Source organism: Balaenoptera ricei, chromosome 1, assembly GCF_028023285.1.
Source record: "Balaenoptera ricei isolate mBalRic1 chromosome 1, mBalRic1.hap2, whole genome shotgun sequence".
NCBI classification, from domain to species: domain Eukaryota; kingdom Metazoa; phylum Chordata; class Mammalia; order Artiodactyla; family Balaenopteridae; genus Balaenoptera; species Balaenoptera ricei.
Genome location: NC_082639.1, coordinates 44,565,944 through 44,592,798, shown reverse-complemented (window position 1 = coordinate 44,592,798; position 26,855 = coordinate 44,565,944). Strand labels below are relative to the sequence as shown.

The 26,855-nt window shown below is 59.2% G+C and overlaps 2 protein-coding genes across 6 annotated transcripts in view; one reads left to right on the top strand and one right to left on the bottom strand.

Annotated features, from left to right (window-relative positions):
- Positions 1 to 7,601, top strand: part of SLC1A7 (solute carrier family 1 member 7) — a 45,730-nt gene extending 38,129 nt beyond the window's left edge. Inside the window, exons 6-11 of one of the 2 annotated variants that reach the window (XM_059922689.1) lie at positions 2,128 to 2,227; positions 2,937 to 3,170; positions 5,119 to 5,313; positions 6,091 to 6,225; positions 6,655 to 6,757; positions 7,383 to 7,601. In XM_059922689.1, coding sequence (XP_059778672.1) covers positions 2,128 to 2,227; positions 2,937 to 3,170; positions 5,119 to 5,313; positions 6,091 to 6,225; positions 6,655 to 6,757; positions 7,383 to 7,601 — 986 coding nt within the window. Of the gene's footprint in view, positions 1 to 2,127; positions 2,228 to 2,936; positions 3,171 to 5,118; positions 5,314 to 6,090; positions 6,226 to 6,654; positions 6,758 to 7,361 lie in introns of both variants that reach the window. The other variant, XM_059922697.1, reaches the window with a different exon arrangement.
- Positions 1 to 26,855, bottom strand: part of PODN (podocan) — a 37,260-nt gene that overhangs the window by 3,932 nt on the left and 6,473 nt on the right. For 2 of the 4 annotated variants that reach the window (XM_059922664.1, XM_059922644.1), the window contains 10 exons: positions 25,909 to 26,225; positions 24,418 to 24,511; positions 23,019 to 23,083; positions 21,274 to 21,383; positions 19,970 to 20,126; positions 19,550 to 19,665; positions 18,333 to 18,990; positions 15,078 to 15,226; positions 13,733 to 13,942; positions 10,176 to 11,119 (listed from right to left, as the gene is read on the bottom strand). In XM_059922664.1, coding sequence (XP_059778647.1) covers positions 13,759 to 13,942; positions 15,078 to 15,226; positions 18,333 to 18,990; positions 19,550 to 19,665; positions 19,970 to 20,126; positions 21,274 to 21,383; positions 23,019 to 23,083; positions 24,418 to 24,511; positions 25,909 to 26,220 — 1,845 coding nt within the window. In that variant the 5' untranslated portion in view covers positions 26,221 to 26,225 and the 3' untranslated portion in view covers positions 10,176 to 11,119; positions 13,733 to 13,758. Of the gene's footprint in view, positions 1 to 10,175; positions 11,120 to 13,732; positions 13,943 to 15,077; positions 15,227 to 18,332; positions 18,991 to 19,549; positions 19,666 to 19,969; positions 20,127 to 21,273; positions 21,384 to 23,018; positions 23,112 to 24,417; positions 24,512 to 25,908; positions 26,226 to 26,855 lie in introns of those variants that run through there. The other 2 variants (XM_059922654.1, XM_059922674.1) reach the window with 2 other exon arrangements.

The following is a 26,855-nucleotide window of genomic DNA, read 5'->3' as shown; positions in this document are numbered from 1 at the left end:
CCCGGGCCCTTCCCACCTCCCTCAGCCTGGCGGTTCCTGCCCCTCCCTCTAGCCTGCACCTTTCTCACCCTTGAGGGGCCTCTGTACAAGCATCCCGTCCTGGGGAAAGTCTACCTGACCCCCCGGTCAGGTGCCCTGCGTTACTCACATGTTTGACCCAATGCAGTTACATAATTGTTTGTGTGACTGTTTAATGCGCGGCAGCTGTGTACGCTCCATGCAGGCGGAGACGGGGCTCGTTCTCCATTTAGCCCCATAGCCTCCACGGGAATGGCTGGAGCTGGTGCTCAGTAAAATCTTCCAGAGAGATGGGTAGATGGCTGGATGAATGGATGAATGTAATGGGTAACGGAGCACTTATCGTCGTGGTCAAAAGGCCAGGCAGGCACACAGAGGGGCCAGGACCTCAGAGACCCGAGTGTGTGAGGAGATGGTGTTTGGAAGCATCCTCAATACATCTGATAATCTGTCCCCGATCCTGGACTTTCTTCCTCCTCCCAGCCATCGCCTCTCTCTTAGGGGTGGGAACACACTAAAAGGACATCTATTGGCAGAGCTAAAGAAACCTTTGAGACCCTTCAACTCACCGTTTGCTGAGCACATGCAACTGTCCACGTGTCGGTGTATATTTGTTGTGTGTGCCCAGCTCTAGCTGCACCCACATCTGTGTGCCCACATCTGAGCATAAGCGAGCACACTTGCACGGCCGCTCCCCTCACCGCAACCTCCTTCCCTGTTTCCTCCCTGGTGCTGGGAGATAACTGATGCTAAGGTGTCATTGGCCTTGCCTGTCGCAGGAAGCCCACTGCCACCCCCTGCGTCCCATGCACACTAGCACCCAGCCAGCCGGAGCCCACGGGTGCCCCAGGGAGCCTGATGAGGAACAGGAATAGCCGAGAAGGGACAGAGCCAGCAGGAAACCCAGCTCTGAGCTCAGTGAGGCTTCCGTGGGCCAGATGCGCAGGGCTGGGCCCAGTGTCATCTGCATCTCCGGCCTCTCCTGCTCACCCCAGCAGGGCCCCACCGCTCCCCATCACCCGTGGTAGCTGCTCCCCAGACAGTCTGGGTCAGGCTTCATGGGCAGGGAAAGAGCTCTTCTCTGGAGTCCCACAGACCAGGGTTCAAATCCTGCCCCTCCCCAGCTGAGTCAGTGGACGAGCCTCTCAGACACAGTGACAGTAAGCTCCACGAGGGCAGTCACAGGGTGTGATTTGCTCTCCATTTTTGTGTCACCAGAGGGAGAGCAGTCACTTGTCACTGTTCCAGGAGTGGCCTCACCATGCTCACCTGCATGAGCTCACCCTGCAGAATAGCACACACGTGAATGCTTCCTGAGTGAAGGAGAGCCCAGAACCCCAAGGGGAGGGTAACAGGGGCTCCGGAAAAGGCTTTATCATTCATTCATTTGTTCATTCATACATTCATCTATCCAATGATGAGTTGCCTTCATGGGGTTAACCTTCTACTGGAGAAGACAGAAAAAAACACCAGACTATTGTAATAAGTGATATGAAGGGATCAGAAAGAGGTGAAATAGAGGGGAGTAGGTGGGGAGTCTGCCAGGGCAGTGGGAGCAGGTCTCCAGCCAGGCCAGGGCTTCAGGCGTTGGGTACCACGAGGGCAAAGACCCCCCCCACAGTCAAGAGCTTGATGTAGACTAGAAACGTGAAGAAGGCCGGGACGCAGGAGCACAGTGAGGAAGGGAAAGCAGGGCCTGACAGAGGCGGGAGTTGTAAACGGGGTCAGATCAAGTGGGGCCTGAAGCGGGGGGTGTGGGAGTGTTGGTTATGCTGTGTGTGTGCAGGGAAGCCAGTCGGGGGTGTTGGCAGGGAGCATTTTTATCTTTAGAACATGGCACTTGCTGCTGGGTAGAGCAGGGTGAGAGAGGAGGAAGAGATGAGAGCCCTGTGGGGAGGTCACAGCCTGCTCCAGAGGGGAGGAGAGGGGAGGCGCGGGGGAAGCGCTGGGGCATCAGAGGCTCCTGGGCAGTCGGCTAAGTGCCGAGATCTGCGTGTGCCTGTGGTCTGTCCCTGCCTGGCCACCAGCGTCTGTTGGCACACGTAGGCGTCGTGCACATCTGCCGCCGTCTGCGGCGTCTGTGACATGCTGTGTCCCTGCCCCCCGCAGGCATCATGCTGGGCCGTATGGGTGACAGCGGGGCCCCCCTGGTCAACTTCTGCCAGTGCCTCAATGAGTCCGTCATGAAGATCGTGGCAGTGGCTGTGTGGTAAGCCTCATCGTAGGGGTGCGGGGGGCTTCTCTTCTACCCACTCCACCCCCTTTCCAGCTCTGCCCTGGGCAGCTGGAGGGACACCGTGGTCCCAGAGGAGGGAGCAGAAAGTTGCCCGGGAGGCTGCGTTCCCCTGGATCCCCCCAGCCCTGACCAGGCCGGGTTCCAGCCCTGGGCCTGCCACTTCTGGCCCCATCAGGCCCACTGGCGGCAAGCTAAGAGCTAATAAACCTGGCCCTGCACTCTTGACCTCAGTTTCCCCATCACCTGGGGCCTCATCAGCTCAGTTTTTGGAGAAAGGAAACACTGAAAGTGGCAACCAGCTGCCCCTTCTTGGTTCAGAGTTCAGACCTTAGGAATCTTCTAATACAACCTTGCACAGTCAGATGGGGAAATGCAGAGGCCTGCCAAGGTCACCCCCAGAGGCTGTGGCATTGCTGGGCTGAAACGTGGGCTTGCAGAGGGCAGGGGAGCTCCTCAAAGACCTGGACGGAGGAAGGCAGAGGGGCAGGAGGTTGTGCATTGCTGGACTGGTTGAGGTGGCATTCGTTTCACCATGTGCCAGGCACCTGGGTACACAGTCTCATTCTGTCCTCACAGGAGCCCCGGGAGGCTTAGAAGGGTGAGGCTAGGCAGTGAGGCAGTGCCAGGGCCTCCCAGGACCTTTGTCTGCCCAGCACTGAGCCGGCTGCCCTGCCCACCCCAGGTACTTCCCCTTTGGCATCGTGTTCCTCATCGCTGGCAAGATCCTGGAGATGGACAACCCCACGACCGTGGGAAAGAAGCTGGGCTTCTACGCTGCCACCGTGGTGTGCGGGCTAGTGGTGCACGGCCTCTTCATCCTGCCCCTGCTCTACTTCTTCATCACCAAAAAGAACCCCATCGTCTTCATCCGTGGCATTCTCCAGGCCCTGCTCATCGCGCTGGCCACCTCCTCCAGGTAGCCCTGGGCAGCGGGCAGGATGGGGGAGGAGACCATGGCTGAATGCTGTCCTTCTGTCCAGCCATCATTTGTCTGTAGCCATAGAACCACGGAAAGTGTCAGCGTGACCTGCTTCACAAACTTGGGAGACGCTACGGTAACAAGACGTATTCTTAAAATGTAATGCTTGAGGCACTACCTGCCCAAATGGCAGAAAGCCCTCCTCCACCTGCCCACATACCCCGGGTTCACTCAGTCCACATGGGGCTCGGCTTCCACGCAACAGGGGCAGGGAGAGCTGAAGAGTGCTGAGTCTGCAATCGCTATCGCTGTCGCCTTGCGCTGCTACGTGGTGCTTCTGTTGAAGTCAGGCCCTGTGCTATTTAGGTACCTTGCCTGTCTACTGTCACTGGGACAGCCTGGCAAGTTGCCCCGTCACAACCTTGGTGGTGTCTCCAGACAGTAGGAACTTGCCTCATGGTTCCATCACCCACTAGCTGTGTGGCTGTGGGCAAGTCACCCGACCTCCCTGGTGACCTCCCTGTCAGTTTCCTCCGATACAGACTGAGGATCATTGTAGCCTCTGCCACATAGGGTCACTGTGGGATTAACGGAGATAACCCACTAAGGCCGGTCTGGGCTTGATGAAGCAGCACCTGCCCTGAAAGATCCCAGACCACAGCCGAGTGCAGGAGACCCAGGGAGGTAGAGTCATGCAAACTCGGCTATTGAGCAAGGGGTGGGGTGGGGGAAAGGAGATGGTCACTTACTGGGCATCTAACCCTGTGAAGAAAGGGTGGTTCTCCCCACAGCGAGTGTCCAAGCTCCTCATGGAAGAAGTCACCCGAACTTGAGCCCGTGTCCCTGGCACCAAAGGCCTGGCTCTTCCCTGCATCCCTTACTGCCTTCTCTTCCCTGGGCCTCAGCTTCCCAATCTGTAAAATGGGAATGAGGGCCACCACAGACCTCCTTCCCTGGCAGCCACATGGCCCACCCTTGGCAGCAGAAGCACCTCATACAGGACTCAGGAGGAGCAGAAGCCCAGTGAGGAGAAGCCCTAGAAGCCTTGTCCAGGAACCCTCACCCAGGGCCGAGGGAGGAGGTGAGAGGGAAAGACGAAGCCCCAAGCAGCTGCTGGCCCCCGTGACAGAGCCAGCAGCCCTCGCCATTTCCTGTTGGCAGGAACCACGGCCTCGGGCCCAGCATGCCTGGGGCCCACGAGGGGCTCGGGCAGGTGCCAGTGGGCTTCCCAGGCAATGGCCTGTGGTAGAGGAAGGGCTCTGGGGCCACGCTAACCTGAGTTTCAGTCCCAACACTGCCACTGGGAGCTCGGTAACAACACAGCTGCAACGTGAGCAGTGGCTACCACTGGTTGAGCGCCTACAGTATGCAGACGCTGTCCTGAGGGCCCACTCATTGAATCCTAATAGCTCTGTAATGTATGGACTGCTTGGGACACGGAAACTACGGCACACGCAGGTTAAGGAGGTGCCAGGGCCACTGGGCTAGTGGGAGGCCGGAATCTGAAGCCAGCGGTCCCACCAGAGCCCTGCTTTTGACTGACCTCTTCATCCGCACTTGGCACAGTCGTGTGACACAGGGTCAGCCCCTCCTCCCCTCTGGGCTTCAGTTTTTTTCACCTGTAAAAGGGACTTAAACCCCCTCCCTCACAGGAAGCCATGAGGATGTATAAAGCACAGTGCCCGGCGCATAGTAGGAGCTCGGCTGGTGGTAACTCCCTTCCTGACCTGTGTGTATGAGGGTCTCTGAGGCCCTGGGCCTGGGCAAGTCTGGCCATGGGACCATTTTCAAAGCCCCTTCAGCCTGTTCTCCCCCCACCCCAGATGGGCCAACTGCCTGGCGTTGGGGGGTGGGGAGAGCTTCCATCACTGGCCAGCGGGCAACCCGGGGGCCCTGACCGTCCTGGAGGTGGGTGATGAGCAGACACTGGCCCCTCTGCCCACAGCTCAGCCACACTGCCAATCACCTTCAAGTGCCTGCTGGAGAACAACCACATCGACCGGCGCATTGCCCGCTTCGTGCTGCCCGTGGGCGCCACCATCAACATGGATGGCACCGCACTCTACGAGGCTGTGGCCGCCATCTTCATTGCCCAGGTCAACAACTATGAGCTGGACTTCGGCCAGATCATCACCATCAGGTGCACTCCTGACACCCTGCACCCAGTGTGGATTGGGGCGGGGGGTACTCTGGAACGGCCTTCAGGAGTCTTGAGCTCCCAGATCTCATGGAGTCTCTGAGGCCCAGAGAGGGCAAGGGGCTTATTCCAGGCCACACAGCAAGCCAGTGCTGGGGCTGAAACGTGACCTGGCCTCGTGACTCAGGGCACCAGGCTCCTTCCCCAGCACTGCCCTGCAGAGGGGGAGATCTGAGCAGGCTGGAAAGCTTGGAGCCAGAAGAGGGCCTGCAGTCTGGACATGCAGAGCAGGGAGGGTGTTGCAGGCAGGCACAGGGTAAGCAGAGGCCAGGGGCAGGATTGAGGGACGGTGGAAGAGCTGCTGGTGTGGCTAGAGCTGAGGGACGGGTGCTAGGGTGAGGGGCAGAGGCCAAGGGGAAGGCCTCACATGCCACCCCGAGGGTACAAGTCTGACCCCCTGGGGACCCAGTCCTAGAAGGAGGCTGGGCAGAGCTGTGCCAGTGGACAATCAGAATCTGTGGGCAGCTTCCTGGAAACCTACAGAGACAGTGGCTCCAGACACAGGGTTTTCCACAAACTTCTCAGGAGGTTCTGCTGAGGCCAGGGATGGGGGCCTCTGGGACCACAGGACCTTAAGCAGAGACATGCCTCCCACCTGGGGAACTCCCTGATGTGGCATTCGTAACAATTCCTCCTCCACAATGCTGTCCCCAGAGGCCCTGGGATTTTGGCCTCCTCCTTGGGTCCAGGGCCCAGCAATGCTCCCCGCCCCTCCTGCAGCATCACAGCCACCGCAGCCAGCATCGGGGCAGCCGGCATCCCCCAGGCCGGGCTCGTCACCATGGTCATCGTGCTCACCTCCGTGGGACTTCCCACTGATGACATCACCCTCATCATCGCTGTCGACTGGGCTCTGTGAGTGGGGTTCGCCCCACCCACCCCTATCCCTTGGGTGGTAGGCACTCGGGGTGGGCTGGGGAACTGCTGTGGTTTGGCACAGTGGGTACTCGCTGACACCGGCCCAGCTGCATTATTTGCGGGGCCCAGTTTTCAAAAATGAAAATGTGGGATCCCTTGTTCAAAAATTATAAAGAATTTCAAGAGGGTGGGAGCAGAGCATTAGCCCAAGTCCGGGCCCTTCTACACACAGGCCCTGAGCCACTGCACAGTCACATGCCTACAAAGCCGGCCCTGCATCACCCACTTGAGCATCACCAGGGGGTGGTGGGCTGGGAGGACCAGGAAGGCGCCCATCCTGTGGGTGCTGCTGGGGTGAGCACTGTCCTCTTCCAGCCCCCCTTACAGCAGAGGGCCTGCCGCTCACTGCCCACCTTGGCCCACCAGGGACCGTTTCCGCACCATGATTAACGTGCTGGGTGATGCGCTGGCCGCCGGGATCATGGCTCACGTCTGCCGGAAGGACTTCGCTCAGGACACGGGCACTGAGGTGAGAACGGTGCCTCCCTCCCAGCCGCGCTGCCCAAAGACCCGGGGGTGGAGCCGGGTGGGGGGGGGCAAGGCAGCACATCGGCCACCCACCAGCTGGGCAGCCCTCGCCTGATCACTCCACGCCTTGTTCTCATCGTGGGCACCCGGGTGACAGATTCCTCTAACAGCAAATTGCTGAGCACCCACTGTGGCCAGTGCTGATCTAGACACAGGAGCAGCAGTGGTGAACACAGTGCCCTCAGGGAGCAGTACCCTAGTGTCCTGCCGACAACAATGCCAGCGTTCACAAGTCTGCGGGGCTTCACGGTCCTCAGGGCTCCTTCCGTAACCACGTGTAGCAGGCTGCCCCACTCCATGGGGAGGACACTGAGGCCAGGCAGGGGAGCCGCCCATTCCCGCACTGGACCCCGTGGGCCAGGTTCCCTCCTCTACTAAGACAGTCCCAGGAGAAGGCAGGACAGCCTGGAACTGGAGCCCAGAGAGCCCTTGTGACCTATCAAGATCCCCCAGCACGTCTGTAGGAAAACCAATCAGGTTGTTCCCAGCCCTTTGCTCCTTCAGTCCTCCCTACTGCCTAACCTCAGTCTTGCCTGCTGCTGCCAAAACCTGTTTCCCCTCACCAGAAACTGCCGCCCTGCGAGACCAAGCCCGTGAGCCTCCAGGAGATCGTGGCGACCCAGCAGAATGGCTGTGTGAAGAGCGTGGCTGAGGCCTCAGAGCTGACCCTGGGCCCCACCTGTCCCCACCACGTCCCCATCCAGGTGGAGCAGGATGAGGAGCCAGCTGCTGCCAGTCTGGACCACTGCACCATTGAGATCAGTGAGCTTGAGACCAACGTCTGAGCCTGCGGAGCTGTAGGGGCCAGGGCAGGCCTCCAAGATTAGGGGCCAAGGGCAGGATCTCAACTCACGGCTTTCCTGAGCACAAGGACCAGGCTCACACTATCTTCCCCCCCCCCCCCGCCACTTGAGAGACCGGAATGAGAGCCACTTGACGGAACGTGGAGTCTCAGAAAGGGGAAAGACTGCACGTGGGAGCCCCAGCTGGAGAGTTACAGGCAGGCGTAGCCCAAGCCCCGACTGTAACATTTGCATCGTGTTGGCCTGTGAGGGCGGCAGGCAGGGGTACGGTCCCCACTTTCTGGAGCACAGAGTTGAGGCTCTGAGAGCTGAAAACACTTGCGCCAGGTCTCAGAGCAAATAATGTCAGGGCCAGGACTCTAGTTCAAGGCTTTCAAGCCTCAGCCCCTCCCTCCCGGAGGATAGGGATGCCTGCAAGGCCAGATGCCGAGAGAGAGAGGCTCTGCCCCTCCCCAGGAGCCCCAGAGCCACCACTGCTTTCAATTTATGAAGACACAGCAATGTCCTGGTTCTGCCCCAGCTGTGTCCCAGCCCAGGCCAGCCCCCACCCTGCCCCGTAACACGTGGCCTCAAACAAACTGCTCTCCCCAAGGATGGGCCCAGCCTAAGGCCAAGACCGCTGCCTTCCATGTGCCACAGCCCGTCCCGTCTCCTGTCCTACCAGTTATCTCTCACAAAGCTCACCCAATGTGGAGACGAGGATGTCTTCATCAGAGCCACAGGGCCCTTAGAAACACCAGGGCTAGACTCCCACTGAACAGGTGGGCTGGCCGGGACTGGGGAGGCAGGCTCACCTGGGATGCTTTAGTCAAGCTACCCATGTGGCCCTGGGGTCAGCGCTCCCCCAAAGCCCATGTGATGAAGTAGAGTTAGATTTTCTATTCCCTTCTGTGTTTGCAAATTCAGTGATGACTAAATAAAGGTATTTTGTTTTTCAATCTTGTGGGCCTAGCGACCATACTCTGGCCAGCATTTCTTTATTGGGCTAATACAGGCAGTCAAAGAGCAGACTGGCCTGTCTGGGCAGCCAGAGTACAGACAGGGCTGTCCAGGAAGCCAGAATGTCGACAGCCTTGTCCGTGTAGCTGGAGTGTAGACAGCTCTGCCTGGGCTGTCAGCGTGTGGACAGGCCTGCCTGGGCAGCCAGCATGCAAATGAGCCCATCCTGGTGGCTGGAGTGGGGACAGGCCTGCCTGGGCCGTCACATGCAGGAGGTAGAGTGCAAACCAGGCTGCCCAGGGGCCTGTCTGGACGGCCACAGTGTGGACAGACCACTCTGCCCGCAGCCTGGGCTCTGCTCTGCAGGCAGGGCCCTGAGGTCAGTCCTCACAAAAGAAACACATTTCCTCAGCCAGCCTGGCTCCTTTCAGTGAATGCTTTGCTTTAAGGAGGGGATGTGCCCAAGAAGTTTCCAGACTCTCCCTCCGTCGTTCTCCTCAGCCCCATGGTGCCTCCAGGAGGCTCGCAGGGGACACAGAAGAGCCCTGGCCACACAGCCTGCTCTGGATGTACTCTGGGGAGAAGATGCAGCCCCAGGGTCTTGCACTGTGGAGCCCTGGAGACACTGAAGCTGGGCGAGGGGAGGAGCCTTCCAGGGTCACTCTGAGAATCAGGAGGGTACCTGCCTCCCAGCCCCCACTCCTAAACTACTTCCCTCCTCCTCCCAGGGCCATAGTCTGAGGAGCCCAGGAAGGGCCCCCGGCTCCCCCTCCCACTGCAGGGCTGAGGGCTGTAGTATCCACCATGGGAGGATCTTTCCTTCCTTAAGGCCCAATCACCTAGGAGAGGTCAGATGTCAAGCTATCCTAACTCCCCACATGGTGTGGCCTGGCTTATTGGCCCCTTCCCTGTGTCACATCTCTAAGGGCCTTGGAGCAATGGTATCTGCTCCACACAAGGCAGGAACCTGCTCTTTCCTGGGCTTGACAGGAGCATGCTTACACACCTGCAGTAGTGAGGGGCCACTACTTGCTGGGCATCTCATCCACTGTGGGGCAGCTCTGCCCGTCAGAGGTTCTTCTTTGCCCTAAGCCGGGTACTGCCTTCTGGTCCAGCTCTGGCCCTGCTGGTGGTGGTGGTGCACTGGGCATGTCTGCAACCTCTTCCCTGGGCAGGTCTGCAGAGACCAGAGCCCCAGCTCCCAGGCCTGCCTGCAGCCCCTTTCCCACTCCAGCATCCTCTATGGGACAGACCCCATCAGGAATGCCCACTCAGTGCACAGGAGCCCTGAGCAGCCTGAAGCCGGCAGGTCCTTTGCTTGGATGCTCAGACCCTGGGAGTGCAGAGTGAGCTCACGGCCTAGTGTGGTGGTCCCAAACTGCTGACCTCCACCCAGCTGAGGGGCTGCACCTGCCTCCAGGCCGCCTTACCTGCAACTAAACCCTGCGTCCCTGGACCTCTGCCTGTGTGATTACTTTGTGGGCCCCAAGACCTGAACTCTGCACTGACTCCTGCTGGTCCAGAAGGTGCTGAGGTGCTTGGATCCTGCCCACCCGGCCAGGCACGAGCCCAGCACCTGGCAGGAAGCACACATAGACACGGCCACAGGCTGCCAGACTGGGGTAATGCTTTTATATTAGTTTTTCTGTAACAAGAAAAATCTGCTTTGAAGTTTTTATCATTTTTTTTTTTTTCCTTAAAAAAGAATAAAAAAAACCAAAGGCACCCAGAACTCCCCTCAGGCCCAAAGAATAAAAAAGTTCTCTCATCGGTGCAGCTGGGCCCTTCGCTCTTGTTCTGCCCAGCCCCATGGCCTCCGCCTAGTTCCAGCCCAAGGGCCCTAGCGGCCCCAGACCTTCCCTCTGGCCTCAGGGGGGCTGGCCCATCAAAGATGTGCCTGCAGCCGGCCAGGGCCTGGCGGGGAGTGCCGGCCCCAGTGGTGGGGAGCAGGGTGGGCGGGCCAGGGCAGCAGTCCTGAAGGTTCCTGTCCCCAAATGCAGGGAAAGGAACAAAAGCCAGCTTTTGTGAATTCCAGAGGGTGCAGGCACCTGGCCGCAGAGAGGATGGAGGTAACTCTGTATCTTCCGCAAGGGACAGACGGACGGGCAGACAGTCAGACAGCAAGCTGCTCTGGCCATTTCTGGCTGGGGCAAGAGCTCTTGGCGGCATAGGCCAAGGAGGGCTGTTTGCATGTGACTCGTGTATGTGTGTGTATGTACATGTGTGTCCACGGGGCAGGAAACAGGCACCCATGAGTGCCAGGGCAGGTCAGACCCTTCATCGAGTCTGCAGGACTCAGGGGGTGATGGCGGTGTCGGGTGTGGGGCGAGTGGGGCATTTGAAGGATGATGTGCAGCCGTGTGGTGTGTGTGGGTGTGGTGTCTGCATGTGTCTGGCTGCGGATGAGCTGCAGGAAGGGGTGGGTGTGGGAGACTGGGTCCAGCCTGTGTGCGGAGCGGGGGCCCGGCAGGTGCTGTGCTGGGTGTGTCTGTGAGAGAGGCAGAGTGGGGACGCACAAGGCTCAGGCACGTGCTGCAGAAAGGCTCCAGCGGTCCGTCATCCTGCAGAACATGCGGGAGAGTCAGGGGAGGCCAGGGCAGACCCGCCAACCACGACCAGCCTGGGACAGGTAGATTAGAGCTGGGGGCTCTGGGAGGGTCAGGCAACTGCAGGCCTGAGGGGGAGGTGCCCCGGGGGTCCAGAGCCAGCGGGTCACCCACTAGGAGGTGCTCCTGGGGGGCCTGGTGTGGACTGGAGGGACTTCGGATCTCTCTGGCCTTTCCCAGGGCCTCTCCTAGGGTCCCGCTCAGCACACCTGACCGCGGCCAATGTCCTCTAGAGGGGGCAGATCTTCTCCACCCCAGGACCCAGGGTACCCCTCGTGAGGGCCACAGCATCCTCACTGAATGGCCAGTCACCCCAGTCGCTGACCCCTGGCTCTGCCTGAGGACAACGCGTGGAGAGAAGGGGCTCCAGCTTCATGGCCCAGGGCCCCAGGAGTCAAGTAAGATGACTCCCGAGCACTGCCTCTGGGCCTGCCCTCCACGCTTGGATAGCCAGCCCAGCACACTGCTCTCTCTGTCATCAGCTGGACCCCTTTCCCCACCTCCCTCTGTCATCCACCCACGGTATCCTCAACCCCCCTCAGGCCTCTCTCTGACCCAGGCCCCACTTCAATTCAGCATCCGAACAGTGGCCCAGTGGCCTCCTCCCATGGCCACACCCTGGCCCCAGGACCCCCAGCTCGGCTCACTCTGATTCTCCCTCCTGACCACACCTCTCCTCCTGTCTACTCGCCACCACTGTGTCCACTCTCCTACATCCCCCCCAGGAGACCAGCCCTTCCTGTCTGCACCCTCTTCCCTTCCCAGCCTGACCCCCAGCCTCCGCGAGGCAGCCATTCTCTTGCCAGTACCCTCAGTTTCCTTGTTCCTTGCCCTCCTGTCCCACACACCTGGCCAAAACCCCAGGCATGGATGGATCCAACTGGTCATCGTCTCCACACCCACCCCCGTCTGCTGAGCACCTCCTGCTGCACAGAGAGGTGTGCATCAGGCAGGTGTGACTTCACGTCCAGCTACCAAGCCACTAATCTGCGTGTAACTGCAGCCACTCGGTCCTCCGTCCTGCTGCCACAGTGAAAGGAGCGCTGACCCTCCCGCCCAAGCCAGTCCTTCCTCCTGTTTCCACAGGGACGGCTACACCCAGCTCTCTTCTCTTATATTTTTAACTCCCCCCTCCACACTGCCCCTCCCCATCAGCCCTCAAGCCAGCTCTATCCCTTAAAAAAGGCATAACGTGAACAGAGCCCTGCCTGAACTTCACGCCCCCTTTCCCACCACCACCCTCTTTCATCTCTTTACAGTCAAACTTCTTAGAATTGTCTACACTCCCTGAACCCTTGCCTTTCCAGCCGCTTTCTCCACCCTCTTTGCCCCTGAAGCCACTCCCCACAAGGTCCTGGTGACCTCCTTGTGGATAAATCCCGTGAGTCCGTGGCCATGCTCGGCTCCATCAGTCTGTCAGAAGCACGGCTGATTCCCTCTACTTCCAGAGAAGCCTGTGCATGGAGGCATAATGGGCATGCACATGTATGTGTGTGTGCACGCGTGCACACAGGGCACGTGTGCCTGGGGAGGCATGTGCGCATGTACTCGCATGCACACATGTGCATGCAATGGTGCACCTGTCCTGCATCTGTGAATGTGCGATGGAGTATATGTGTGTCTGTGTGTGCATATGTGTGGTGTGTGTTTGAGTGTGTGCTTTGTGCATATGTGTACATGTTTAGATGGGCGTGAGCGTGGGTACATGTGGGTTGGTGTGCTGTGTGCACATGCAGGTGTTTGCGTTGCATGCGTGTGTAATCTCCCTCTGTTCTGGGCTGTCTGCATTCCTCCTGTCTCGGTGCCCCGGTGCTCTGTCCCAGCTCCTTCCTCCGTTCCCCTCCGGCTGGCCATGCTCTCTCTCTCTCTCTCTCTCTCTCTCTCTCTCTCTCTCTCTCTCTCTCTCTCTCAAGGCAAGGTCCCCCAGCCTCCTGTGGCCTCAGTGACTGTTTCAAGGCTGACAATGCCTGGACCCCCATTTCCAGCCCAGACCTCGCTCCTGAGCCCCAGACCCACATATCCAGCCCACCCTGGACAGCTCCTCCAGCGCCCTCCAAACTCATCATTCCCCCCACCAAACCTGCTCCTCCTAGTACTGTCGTCCACCTGGAATTCCAAGCTAGAACTGGCATCTTGTCTTCTCCCTCACCCCATGTCCAGCAGGACTACTTGGGCTCCTCAAGTGTGCACCCCCAGACTCTGTTCAGGCCCATCTGCTTGTCTGCATCCTCAACGCCCGCCCCCAGCATCTCTGGCTTGGATACAGCAGTAGCCTCCTCCCGGGTCCCCACATTCATTCCCTGCTTCCACCATCCCAGCCCCTGTGCGGGTCCCATCAGGGACGCATCACCCTGCATGGAGGCCCCCGGCACCGGCCGGCCTCCCACAGGTGCACTGTCATACCCGACCTCTCACTCAGGGCCTGAGCATACCAAGTGCTCTAACAGATTTGCAAAATGAATGATGAAGCAGGGGACAGAGGGTGAAGAAAGGACAGAAAGACCTAGACCGGGGTCAGGGGCAGGAAACTGGTGAAGCAGGTTAGCGCACCCCGCACAGACCACCTACCTACATCAGATCCGGTTACCCTGTCACTACCACCTTTCCTCTTCCTCCTCGTCCTCCTCGTCCTTGTCCTCCTCCTCTTCCTCTTCCAACCGGCCCCGGTCCTTGGAAACGTCACCATACTCATGGTTGCCTTCTATGTCCAAGACCTGCAGGTGCTTCAGCCTCCGGAAGGCACTTTCCACCACAGAGCCCACGGCCAGCTTGTTAAACCTGTGCAGGCCACCCACGTGGGGTCAGCGCCGGGGCCTGACCGCACCCCACACTGACCCAGCCCAGAAGCGGAGCAGAGGGGACGGGCCCTCCAGGAAGACGCGCGGCAAACACAAAACGAGGCGGCTCAGGAGCATGGGTGTCACGGGGAGCTCAAGCTGTTCAACGTGGCTGCTGCTGGGGGGTAGGGGTGACCCAGGGCAGCGGAGGGAAGGCCTCCCCCATCTGTGCTCTCACTATGATTTGGGGGGGGGGCAGACACAGACACCTTCTCTCTGCCTGCCCTTTGGCATTAACCTCTAGGCCTGAGGCTCCTGTGCTGCCAGCCTGGAGTCGCCTTGGTGCCAGGTGTGGAGGGGCACACAGACAAGGCCAGGGCCAAGCTGGGCCAGGGACACACTTAGGTTTGGGAAGGGGGAGGCTGGGCTCTGATCTCAGACCCCCTCAACTCTCTGCACCTCAGTCTCTGCAGGAGCCGAGAGGCACAGGTCACACTGCACCCCGACGTCACCCAGCCTGGCCTTCTGGGTCACAAAGCCCCTGGGAGTGCACATACTGCCTTACTCTGATCTGTCTCCTTCTCTCTGACTTGGGGGGTGGGGATGGTGGGAAGAACCACCCTGGCTCTACTGTATGGAAGCTCCTTGGGTAGCTGGGTCCCCTGAATCATTCTAAACCCCCAGAACCCAGCGAGGACCTGAACATCTGCTGTCCTGGATCTGAGGTCCAGGCCCAGCCTGGCCAGCTGTGCGCATGTGGGACACAGTGGTCACCTATGCTCTCTGGGCCTCAGCCTTCCCAGCTGTAAATTGGGAAGATGCTTTCTGTGGTCCCTTCCTGCCACAGGAACATCAATAACACCCACATGCTCTGCTTTTTAAATCTTCCAAAGCCCTCTCACAAACCCATGAACCTCACCAGGCCTGGCCAGGAATGTCCCAACCCTTGAGTGCTAAGGAAACAGGAGCTCAGTGGGGTTCTGTGATGTACCCAGGGTCACACAGCTGATCAGCAGGAAAGCTAGGCTTCAAATACTGACCTCTACCTGCAAGTGGTTCCCATATGCCCTGACTATCCTGCTGGAGCCGGGCCAGTCCCCAGAGGGGCACGTGCAGGGCCCCAGAGGACCTCCTACCTGAGAAAGATCCCTTTGAGGTTGGGTGTGGAGTCAAAGGCATTGGCGGGCACAGTACTAATCTTGTTGTTCTGCAGGTACAGGTACTCGAGCGACTCGGGGAGCCTCTCGGGGATATCCGTGAGCTGATTCCCGGCGATGTCGAGCAGCTGCAGGGGTGACCAGGGGAGCCAACGCACTTAACAGCATGCCAAGCTCCCACCAACCCCAGAGCCTATCTAAATCTCATAACCCTGTGAGGTGGGGTCTATAATTATCCCCATTTCCAGATGGGGAAACAGAGGCTTAGAGAGGTTCAGAGATCTATCCCAGGCCATACAGCCTGTACGGGCTGGAAGCCGGTGCGCCTGACTCCGAACCCTTGTTCTAATTGATGTACATCCTACTCCGCTCCTTCTGCCTTCCCACAGGAATTCACGGCCAAGATGTCTAGGTGTCAAAGTCTTCCCTCCTTAACACACCTGTCACCACCATCAGACTAAAGACCCCAGAAGGGCAGGGGCTAGGAGTCCTCCAGTCTTTAAATCTCACATCAGTGGTATCAGATGAGGGTGGAGATGGGGCTGCTCATTCGTGGATCTCAGGGCCATGTGGACAGGGGCCAGGGGCAAGGGTTCAAAGCCCACAGTGACCCTGGCATGACAGCCAGGCCCCAGGCTGGCCAGTCTCAGAGTCACCACAGGCCTAGAGTCCAGGAAGCAGGTGGCCAGGAAAATGGGGTAGTTTTCCCAGGGAGAAGGACACACCTGCAGCAGGCAGGAGACCCAGACGTGCCCGGGCCCGACTCACTGCCTGACCCTCGGGCTGTCAGCACCCTTGCCCCGACACACACCTGTGCAGCCACAGGTGGGCTTCCATCATCTCTAAGCTCCCTCCTCACCCTGACAGGCTGGGGCTCAGGGCCAGGAAACTGGGGGCCATGAATCCAGATGCAAGATTCAAGGGGGGCACTCGCTTCAGTCACCTGAGGGAGCCTCCTTGTCACCTCCCCTACCCAGCAGGGCTCCCTGCTCCCCACTGGGTTCCTTCCACATGGTTCCAGCACTTCCTCATTCATTCCAAACATCCTCAGTGCCTGCCCATGGTCACTGGGGACATGGAATCCACTGAGACGCTGCCTCTGTGCTCAGGAAGCCAGGCTGGCAGGGGAGATGGACGCAACAATCTGACAATAGCAGCAGTGGAACTGGGCTGTGATAAGGGAGCCTGGGGCAGGGGCCCGATCCAGCCTCGGGTCGAGGGAATAGACGGCAGCCAGTGCAGGTGGGGGCTCTGAAGCAACAAGAGCAGCTGCTTGTAGAAAGATCCAACAGTGAGAGGAAGAACCCCTCCACCAGACACCGCATCCCCGACTGGACTCACCCAGGCAGGCATCTAACCTGCCCATCACCGGTGGCTTCCTGGAGGAGGTGACAGTTTAGCTGAGTCCTAGGTATATTATAAGCTCTAGGAGGGTAGTGACCCTGGATCTGTTTTATTTCCCTCTGGGTCCTCAGCTCCAGAGCTGTGTCTGCACATGGTGAGGCTCGGTACAGGCTTGTGGAATGAATGAATGAGTAGGTGCCACCAGGGTGGAGAAGGTGCTTCCAGCAGAGGGGACAGTATGAGCAAAGCCCAGTGCACCTGGGAAACTGAGACGCTAGGCTGGGAGCAGGGGCAGACTAGGCCTTGAAGGCTGTGGCAAGGGTGCTGGTCTGGGTTCTAAAGGCAGCGGGGAGACACAGAAGGGTCCTGGGTGGGAGTGTTAGGTGAGCATGTTTTTTTCAAGATACCCTCTGACTGCATGTGGAATCTAGGAGTGCAGAGCTCCTAGGAAGCTGGGGTCCAGGCAAGAAACGGGGAAGGTTTGACTTGGCGGTATGAGCAGTAGGGATGGAGAAAAGTGGAGAAATGGGGAGATGTGATGGTAGAGTTGGCAGGGTTTAGTGACAATGGGCACTGGAGGGCAGACAGCGTGCAAAGGGGGTGTCAGGGCAGCATCCACATTTCCTGTGGACACCTGGGTGGATGTTACCCCCTTCAGCGAGTTAGAAAATGCAGCAGAAGGAGCAGGTGTGGAAGAGAGGATAATGGGGTTTGGGCCCCTTAAGAATACCCAAGAGAGACCGGCACAGGTGGTTGGATCCTGGTGTCTGGCACTCGGCCGGGCTGTCTGGGTTGGGAGAGACCCCAGCTGCTCCTGCAGGGCCAGCTGCCAACCCTCAACTCCACCCTCAGGGCTCTGCCCCACCTCCCAGCCTCCCAGCCTCCCACTCTCAGGGCCTCTCCCCTGTACTCCCCTCAGACATCCCCACCCTGACAGCTCCCCACACAAGCATGTACTATGCACCTATCACAGTGAGGGCCCTGGTCCAGCAGGAAACACAACAGACTAAAATGCCCGCCCCTTGTCCTAGCAGGAAGAGCAGACAACAAACAAGCAAACCGATGATCTGTTGTCAGAAGGGATGAGGGTTATGAAGAAAAACAAAGCAGAGAAAGGTGGCAGGCGGTGAAGGAAGACCTCCCAAGGAGCTTATATTTGAGCAGAGCCCTGAGGAAAAAGGAAGAGCAAGGCCTGGGGACATCTGGGAGAGAGGGGCCTGGTAAGGCAGCAGAGCCTCCCAGGTTTCTCTAATGAAGTTCCCTTTCCGCCCCTCATTGGGTCAGCAGGTTTCACTTGTAACCAAGGAGGCTCAGTTCACATGGCCAGATAGCCCTCCTGTCTCAGACTCTGGCCACGGGTGCCACGCCCACTGACCAGTCCCAGAAGCCTCAAGTACACCCCCCTAGACTCTGCAGACTGGTGAGGTCAGCACCCTTCACGGGCCTGCCGTCCTCCCCTGCCCCAAGCCCAGCCTTCTCCAGGCACCTATCCTTTGCCCACAGGTGGGTGAGCTCCACTCTCCCATGCCACCTGAACTGTCCCTGCCCCCCAGTCCTCCTGAACAATGCCCAGTGCCCCCCGCACCTGCAGCCATGACCTCCCCTTATCCCCACAGGGCTCCTCAAGCTTGTCTCTGCAGGTGGTGAGTTCTGCCTAGCCATGCCAGCTGAGCTCTGACCTGCGCGCCTGTACCGCGAGCCCGCCATACCCTGGGTATGGCCCAGACCCCCTACCCTAAGGCCCAGCCTGCCCAGCGGGTACCTCCCTCACGGCCCAGCCCTCCTGCCCACCCCTCACCTGGGCCCAGCAGATGGGTGGGCTAAGGGCAGCCAGACCAGTAGCCCCCCACACCGGCACGGCCCTGCCCCCGCCTCACCCCGCCCCCTCACCTGCAGACCAGCGAGGTCGGCCCAGGCACGGGGGGCCAGGGCCCGGCTGCGCAGCCTGTTGCCCGTGAGGTAGAGCTCCCGCAGCTGGGCCATGCCGGCCAGCGCCCCGCGCGCCAGGGCGGCCAGCTCATTGCGCTTGATCTTCAGCACGTGCACGTTGCGCGGCAGCCCGGGCGGTAGCGTGCGCAGCCGGTTGCCTGACAGGTCCAGGGAGCGCAGCAGGCGCAGCTTGCGGAAGGCATCGCGGTGCACCTTCGGGCTGGTGATGCGGTTGTAGCTGAGGTTGAGCTCCTCCAGGAAGTAGGTGGTGGCGAAGTCGTCGCGGCCGATGCCGGTGATCTGGTTGTGCAGGATCATGAGGGTGCGCACGCGGCGGGGCAGGCCGCTGGGCACGCGCTCCAGCGCGTTGTTGTACAGGTGCACCGTGTGCAGCCGTTTGAGGCCCTGGAAGGCCCGCGGGTGGATGCCCTGCGCGCGCAGCTGGTTGCTGTGCAGCAGCAGGTACTCGAGGCTGCGGATGGGGCTCAGCACGTCTGCGTCCACGCTCCGGATGGCATTCTTCTCCAGGTGCAGCAGCACCAGGCTGCGCGGCAGCCCAGCCGGGACCCGCGACAGGTTGTTGCTGGACAGATCCAGGTACTCCAGGCTGGAGAGCTTCCTGGAGGGAGGCGGGGGATCAGGCCAGTGGGCAGGAGCCCACACGGCACTTGTTTCCAACATTATTCCCAAGGGAGGTGTGGCGGGGGACCTGCCTCTAACTCATCCCAGCTCTGCCTCTAGCTGACTGGGGGACCTCAGTCCTCTCCGAGGCTCTCACTGGTTTGATTCAATGATATATTGGTATAGGAAGGATCTAGCATGGTTTCTGACACATATGAGTTTATTTGAAGACTAATTGTTTAACTAACGCCTTTCGTCCTTTTAGGCTACCCAGGCCCTAAAAACTGAAAATAGATTTGCTTTCAACAAGAATGTTTGAGTTTCTATTTTGTACGAAGAAGACAGCCTCTGCAAACATTTCCTTGCCTTACTAGAATTTTGGCAGACCTTACATATCACTATTCTTGGGGACAGAAATGTCAGTAAAGGCAAAAGTCTCAAAGTTCCCTCTCTGTGGAAACTGGCCAGGGGCAGGTGGGCAAGGGCCTGGCCATGTGAGCCCTGGGAAGGGCTTCCTGGGTGCCGAGCTCACACTGAGGGCCCAGGTAGGGGCTCACCAGAAGGTCTCGTTGTCCAGGCCCTTATCAGTCAGGTAGTTGTTCTGCAGGTACAGCTCACGCAGGTTGCTCAGCTCACTGAAGGCCCCTGGTGGGATCTTCTCCAGCTTGTTGTTCTGAGAGGTGGGATGGTAGGGAGGGGTGCATGAGGGACGGCCAAGGGGCAAGGGCAGAGCCTTGGGATGAGGTGTGGAGAGGGGTCTGGCAGAGCCACGGGGAGGGGCCCAGGCCTAAAGTACTCCACGTGGGGCTGACAGCCAGGTGCCCGGGCTTCTGCTTGTTTCTCCTCAGCAGACGCTGTGCCCGCCGGCACGTGCTCAAGGCCCCACAGCCTTACTGCTGTGCCCATGTGGGACTGGGCTCTTCCCCTGCTGTGGGTCCCTGCTCTGGCAGTGCTCCTCCCTGCCCTCTCCCTCCCACCTTGAGGTGCAGCTTGTAGAGGGCAGGTGGCAGGTGCTTGGGCACGTGGCGCAGGAAGTTGCTGGACAGGATGAGGATCTCCACGTTGCTGGAGCCATTGAACATGTTGTCCGGCAGCCCAGCATCCGCCAGCTTGTTGTTGTGCAGGTACACAGACCTAGGGGATGAGGCACAGGTGCTCAGCCACCCAGGCCTCCCAGCCCCGGCACCATCTCACCTGGTGAGGCTCCAGACCTTGCTCAGTTTGGGCCTGGGGCCCAGGGCACCCTCCTCCCATCTCAAGAATCTCAGACCCCGCCAAATCCAGTCCCCTCTACATAGCCGAGGGGACCAAGGACCCACCCCCCAAGTCAGTGGAAGAAACAGGATTTCCTGACCCCAAGTCCCTGCTCCTCCATATCCTTCAAGGTTCTCAGTTGTTCCCCTAGTGTTGCAGCCCTGGAGTCCCTGCCTGTCAGCTTTACACAGCTGGCTCTGAGTTCTGTGGACTTCCTGAGAACGGTCCTATCCTTATCACCTCTTTGTCCCTAGTGCCCAGCACAGGATCCTGGCTCAGAGGAGGTGACCCCTCATTCATTCAGCAAATATACAATGAGTGCCTCCAGGTGCCAAGACTGTTCTAGATCCTAAAGATATAGCAATGGACAGAACCAACAAGCCCCTGCCCTCATGGAGCCACCATACTACAAGGAGAGAAGATAAGGAACAAGAGAAATCCATTGGCAATATAGTTCATTCTTGCTGTGTGGCCTCTCTTGGGCCTCAGCTTTTTCATCTGTGGAAGGGGCCATGCACAGCAACTCTGGCTCCTCCAGGGAATGGAGAGAATCGAGGTGACAGATTCAGGGACAGAGTGGCACCGGAGGTTGTCAGCACCTTCCCTCCCCAGCACCACCCTGCGCTGCTCACACACCTGTGCTGGGGGCCCTCACTCCTCCCAAAGCAGCTCTCAGCGAGGGATGGCTCTGCCTGTTGAAAGATGCTCCCTTCCCCCCGGGGGCTGGGGAAGGAGGGAAATACCCTCACTCGGCTCCCCGCAATTCCCCAGACACCACCCTCTGTCCTCGCCTCCTGTACTGATTCCTCCTCATCTTTTAGGGGTCAGTCTTCCAGATCCTGTGCCCCTGCAGCCCTGGGCGTCTGTCACTGCAGCCCTGAGCAGGGGGCATCATGCCTGCTCTGCACAGCATGCCCCTCCTCCAGGGCCTGTCTGGGCCCCTGGGCCCCACTCAGGGCTGGCAGCCTCTGCCTCAGCTCCTCCCCTTTCTCCAGCCTAAGCCCAGGGCCCCCCTCTGACCTCTGACCTCAAGTTTGGCTTCTGGCCAAAGGTGAGCCCGTAGATCTTGGTGAGATAGTTGGCGGCAAAGTCCACACTGATCAGGGCGTTTGGCAGGAACCGGGGTGCCAAGGTCAGCTGGAAAGGGAAGAGTTGGGTAGAAGGACCAGTGGCAGGTCAGAGGCTGCCGCTGAGTTACACTACCTGCTGCTCATCTGAGCCGCTTCGTCTCCTCCCTGCAACCAGAGCCATCTTTCTAAAATCCCCAATAACACAAAATCAGAAACTCTACAGCTCCCCATAGTCCTGAGCTTGGCATTCAAAACTCTCCAGCCCGTCCCCTGCCCTGCCTGTTCTCCTGGTCTCTCCCCTCATTGCCCCCCGACACTGGCCCTCTGTGCAGCCACAGTGAGCACCCACACTTCCCCAGACCCGGCTCATAGTGTCTACCCTTCATTCATTCAATAGTAGTCCCTGAGTCTGCAATATTCCAGGCACAGTTCCAGGCACTGGACGTGTCCTAGGGAACAAGATACAGAGATACCTGCTTCCACCTCCACCACCAAAGCTTACATCCTAGTAAATAAACAGGAATAAAAGTATCTGAGAGTGATCACTGCTCTGCAGGGAATTCAAACAGACTGATGACAGAGAACGACTGGGTTGGGTGCTTGGAGAACAGGTAACACTTAAGGCATGACAGCACCCTAAATGCTGTCTGCGGGGAGAGCACCCACACAGCAGGGGCAGCGAGCAGAGGCCCTGTGTGTGGGGTCTGCCAGGCCTGGGGGTGAAGCGGAGTGTGAGGGGGCCAGTGGGGAGATAAGAGAGGCAGGCGGGCCCAGACCACACAGATCTGCGGGCCTTGGGGACACGTGTGGGTTTCTTCCTGGGCCGAGGGTGAAGCCACAGGAGGGTTTTAAGTGGGGAGGGGAGATGGAGAGGTAGAAGTGAGGCACGATTTTGTAAAGCCCCTCTGGCTGCTCTGAGGAGAAGGGGCAGCAAACGAGGAGGCAGGGGCTCCACGTCTGTGTCCCGCTGCGGGATGGCGGTCCTGGGCTGGTGGGTGGGGGAAGCTGAGGGCCTGCAGTGGGACCACACTTAAGTGAGCGAAGCACTCCTGGATTTGTGGCTCTGACCAGTGGTGTCGCAGGTAGTTGGAGATGCCCTTTCCAGAGGTGGGGAGACAACGGGATGACTGGGGTTTGGGGGCTGTGGCAGGAAGCACCAGTTCTACTTCTATTAAACATCTGGGGGAGATGCTGAGGAGGCAGGTGGACCTTTGAGTCTCAAGTGGGAGTAGGGGAAAGGCTGGAGACCGCCTCTGGACGTGGCCATGATGTAGATGGGTGTTACAGACCAGGGAGGAGAGACAGTCTCCTTGAGAGTTCAGAGAGAGGGGGCCAGGACAGAGCCCTGGGGCAGGCCAAATATCTTGAGGTTGAGTGCCTTTATGCCTTCACTCATGCTGTCCCTTCTACTGTGGTGCCCTCCCCCTTGAGGCCTCTGGCTGAAATCCTATTACGCTTCATGGCCCTTCAAATGCCATCTCCTCCAGGAAGCCCTCCAGCACCCCTTCCGCATGGGGATGAGCTCTCACCCCACTACGCCGACGTAGGTCTCAGCCTCTGCCATTATCTGACCGCTCTGAAGCCCTGGGTCTGGGCCATGTCTGAGCAGCAATAGGAACCCAGCAGCCAGCCCAGAAGAGGCCCTGGTGAAAGTTCCCTGAGCTTAGCCCCCCGACACCCTGCCCTGCTGCAGGCCCCTCACCTTGTTATTGGCCAGGTACAGGTAATTGAGGTTGGTCAGATGCTCAAATGCCTCCTCCGGGAGCCCTTCAAAGGACAGGCATCGGTCAGAGCCCTGGATGAAGGAGACGCTACAGGGGAGCACGTGAGCACTGACCGCCCCCGCACCCACCCCACTTGCCAGGACAGGGAGGCACTCCCTGGGGCAGGTGTGGCTCTGACCCCTTCCCAGCCCCTCCCAACAGGCCTGCCCAGCCCCTTTTCCTTCCCCTGGCTCTCAGGGGCCCAAGCTGAGAAGAGCAGATGGGAAGTGTCCACTGAGAAATGACTGATCCTTCACCTACTCAGGGCAGCCTGGGTGGGAATGGGTCCCCGTAAGGTCAGGCCACAGGGCAGAGGACCTGCCAGGAAGGAGTGCTCCCTGGGGGCAGCCCCAGAAGGGTCCTCTTCATACCCAGCCCCACAGCAGGGCAGGGCAGGGCGGTGGCCTCTGAGCTTCCACCCCACCTGGCCCTCCCCTGCCCCATCTGGCAGATGCAGTGTCAGAACTGGGCTGTCACTGGGAGCCCGGCCAGGCTGGCCCTTCTCCAGTCCTGAAGTCGGCCTCTGACACTCGGTTCTGGGCTCCCAGACCCTCAGATGCTGGGACTCACCCAACTATCTGACTAGAGGGAACAGTTACATAAACTGTGCAGCATCCCTCCACAGAATACCCTGTGTAAAATAATAGCCACGGAGAGTTTTTAGCAACATGAGATTTGCGGCTGAGCTAATTGCTAAGTGAAACAGAGCAGTTCTAATAGTTATAATATCCATACTATCAGTCCAGCTATGAATTTAAAAACACAAAGAAAAAGGACTGGACTGAATTCTGGTGATGGCTGTACAACATATGAACTTACTAAAACTCATCAAATTGTACCTTTAATTTGGGTAAACCTTATGGTATATAAATTATGCTTTTTCTTAAAATGGAAAGAAATATACCAAAATGTCAATAGTGACTAAATTCCAAGTGGCAGAATTATGAGTGGGTTTTTTCTATTCCATTTTATTTTCTATATTTCCCAATTTTCTACTATAATCAGAAACTATTTTCATCATCAGAAAAATAACTTTTTAAAATTTGAGGACTCTATACTCTTTGATTCTAAAGGCCTTCTGTGAACTGAAGAGTCTGTGACTCTTCAGGTCCTGGAGTATCAGTTGCTCTGAAGCCTCTCCCTTGATCGGACTCCCAGGTCTCAGAAACACCCAGTGGCGGCTGTTAGGCAACCACAGGGAGCCCCTGCCATGGGGCCCCAATGCCAGCCCAGCCTAGGCCTGCTCTTTCCCATATGCCAGGGTCTGCAGGGCGGGGCCCCATGGGCACCCAGTTCCCTGCCTGGGGTCCTGGTCTCCAGCTCTGGGTGATCCCTCACCTCGGGAAGTCAGGCGGTTGTTCTGGAGGTTCAGAGTCTCCAGCCGATTCAGCCGGGAGAGCTCCCTGGGGTAGATCTTCTCCAGCTGGTTGTTCTGGGGAGTAGGGGGATGGGGGCGGTGAGGAGGCAGCATGAGGGGGTGCCCAGGACTCCTGCCCCATTAGAGGCCTGCACTCACCCTCAGCCAGAGTCCCAGGAGCCAGTCCCTCTGTTGGGCACTTCCCTTGGGATTCTGCCCCTTGATGGACAAACCCTGGGGACTGGCTCTGAAGCAGGCCCAGATGTGGGCATTGCAGGCTCAGCAGTAACCACAACAGAGGTGTGGGTCCCCCTTCTAGGAGCACCGCACACACGCACACGGGCATCCACAGGCAGTTCAAACTTGGAATGTGGTCTACCCTCCACACCTGCTCCCTGCATGTTCCCACTTAGTGACAGGTGTCCCAGCCCATTCTCCCCTCCTCAAGCCAGAAACTGCTTTTAGTTCCCTTTCTATGCCCTGTAGACCCCACTTCCCTTGGGATGCTTTAAAACCTGGGTCAGGTACCACCTCCTCCAGAAGCCTTCCTGGGTTGGACCAGGGGGCTGGATTAGGAGCTGCCCTGGCTTCACAGCACTAGTCCTTCTATCTCTATTTGTTATCTCTACCTGTTTAGGTCTCTGCCTCCCTCACAGACTGTGAGAGCCTCAAGGGCAGGGCATGTCCGAGACCTCCCTACATGCCCAGCACCCCACATAGGAGCAGAGGCATACAGCAGGTACACAGGAGCTATTTGATGAATGAAGCAACAATAAGTGCTGCCCTCAGCTCGTCCCTTTCCCTCACAGGCTACCCCGGTCTTGGGCTCCCACCACTGGCCAGCCCAGACCCCACAGGGCTACGTGACCGTGGGCCGGTCACTTTCCTTCACTGGGCCTGGTCTCCTCTGGAAATGGGTGCGACAGACCCTCCCTCTCCCACAGGGCTGCTGGGCCGCACAAGGGTGTCATGGGCGCACCAGCGCTCCCAGAGTCCCCGTCTGGAATGCCGTGTCCCACTTCTAGAGGTTCTAAAATCTAGCCTATGCCTCAGCTGGGGAGAGCATTCTGTCCCCTGAGCCCCCAGGGCGCCCCGGGGGGGTCTGCTTTGCTCTCACTTTCTTGGCCTGTAATGGAGTCTGAGGTGCCCTGTCTGTCCAGAGGGTCAGCTGCCGGGCAGGTCTGTGTCTGTTCTCAGGGCCTGACTCTGCTGACAGGGCCTCAGCCCAGACTCCTCCCGTGAGACAAAGCACGTCATGAGGTCACTGTGCTCTGTGCCTGGGACGCGGGCCGGGTGGGGTGGGGGGCACGCCCCGTGGTGGAGCCAGCCTCCTCGAGTCTCACCTGCCCTGCGTCTGGGGGATGGGGAGCCCCGGGCAAGAGCCGGGGCTGCGGCGGCGCGGGTGGTTCTGGGGCGGGAGTCACCGTGTGGGGGGCGGGCCCTGGTGACCGCTGGCGCGGCGCCGGCCTCACCTGCAGGGACAGGTGGTTGGTGTGCTCAGGCAGGTCCCCCGGGAACTCGCGCAGGTCGATGCCACCGCAGTCCACGACCCCCTCCTGGGAGCAGGCACAGTCTCGGGGGCAGTCGATGGTGGGCGGGCCGCGCCCCGGCTCCTCAGGGCTCAGGACCAGCACCGGCTCCTCCTCCACGAATTCATTCTCTTCAGGGCTCAGGCTGTGGGCTCCACTTCGGCCAGACACTGGGGCCCTCACGGTGAGCCCCGGTCCCAGCTGCAGCTGCAGCGGCAACAGTAGCAGGAGCAGCAGCGCCCTGCTCCGGACCATGGTGCCTGCAGGAGGGGTCGAGTCAGACCCACCTGGGCGCCAGGGCTGACTTAACCTGTCAGGTAGAGCAGGCAGGGGGCCAGGGCCCACGAAAGTCATAATGGGGCCCTCCAGGCCACAAGGCAGAGCCCACTCTGGACCCTGTCCTCAGCATGCATCTGACCTGCTGGCTGCCGCTCTCCCCTCCCACCCACCCCCTCAGGGCTGCCCTCTGGAGAGGTCGGGGTGAAGTGAAGCCCTGTTCTTAGGCAGGTCTGCAAAACCTCCCACAACCCTCACCGGGCCTGGCCTCAAGGAATCTGTACCCCCATTTCACAGAAAGGAAAGCTGAGGCCCAGGAAGAACTGTGACTTGCAGGGCTTGGCCTGGACTTTGCTGAGCTCTCGCTGCCCTGGCACAGGCAGTGCTGAGGCCCTGTCCCTCCTCCAGCAGCCACAGGCCATGGTGGGCCAGCACCAGCAGGGTGCGTCCCAGCTCCTCAGCTTGCCATTCTGGGATCTTCAGGACGTGGCTCTACCTCTCTTCCAATTCCCCCCCTCACCTGCCCCGCTTACACAGGTCTGTTTAGTATAGTAGCTCCTCCCTCCAGGTCTTTGCATGTGCGTTCCTTCTGCCTAGAACACCCTCCCCTTCCC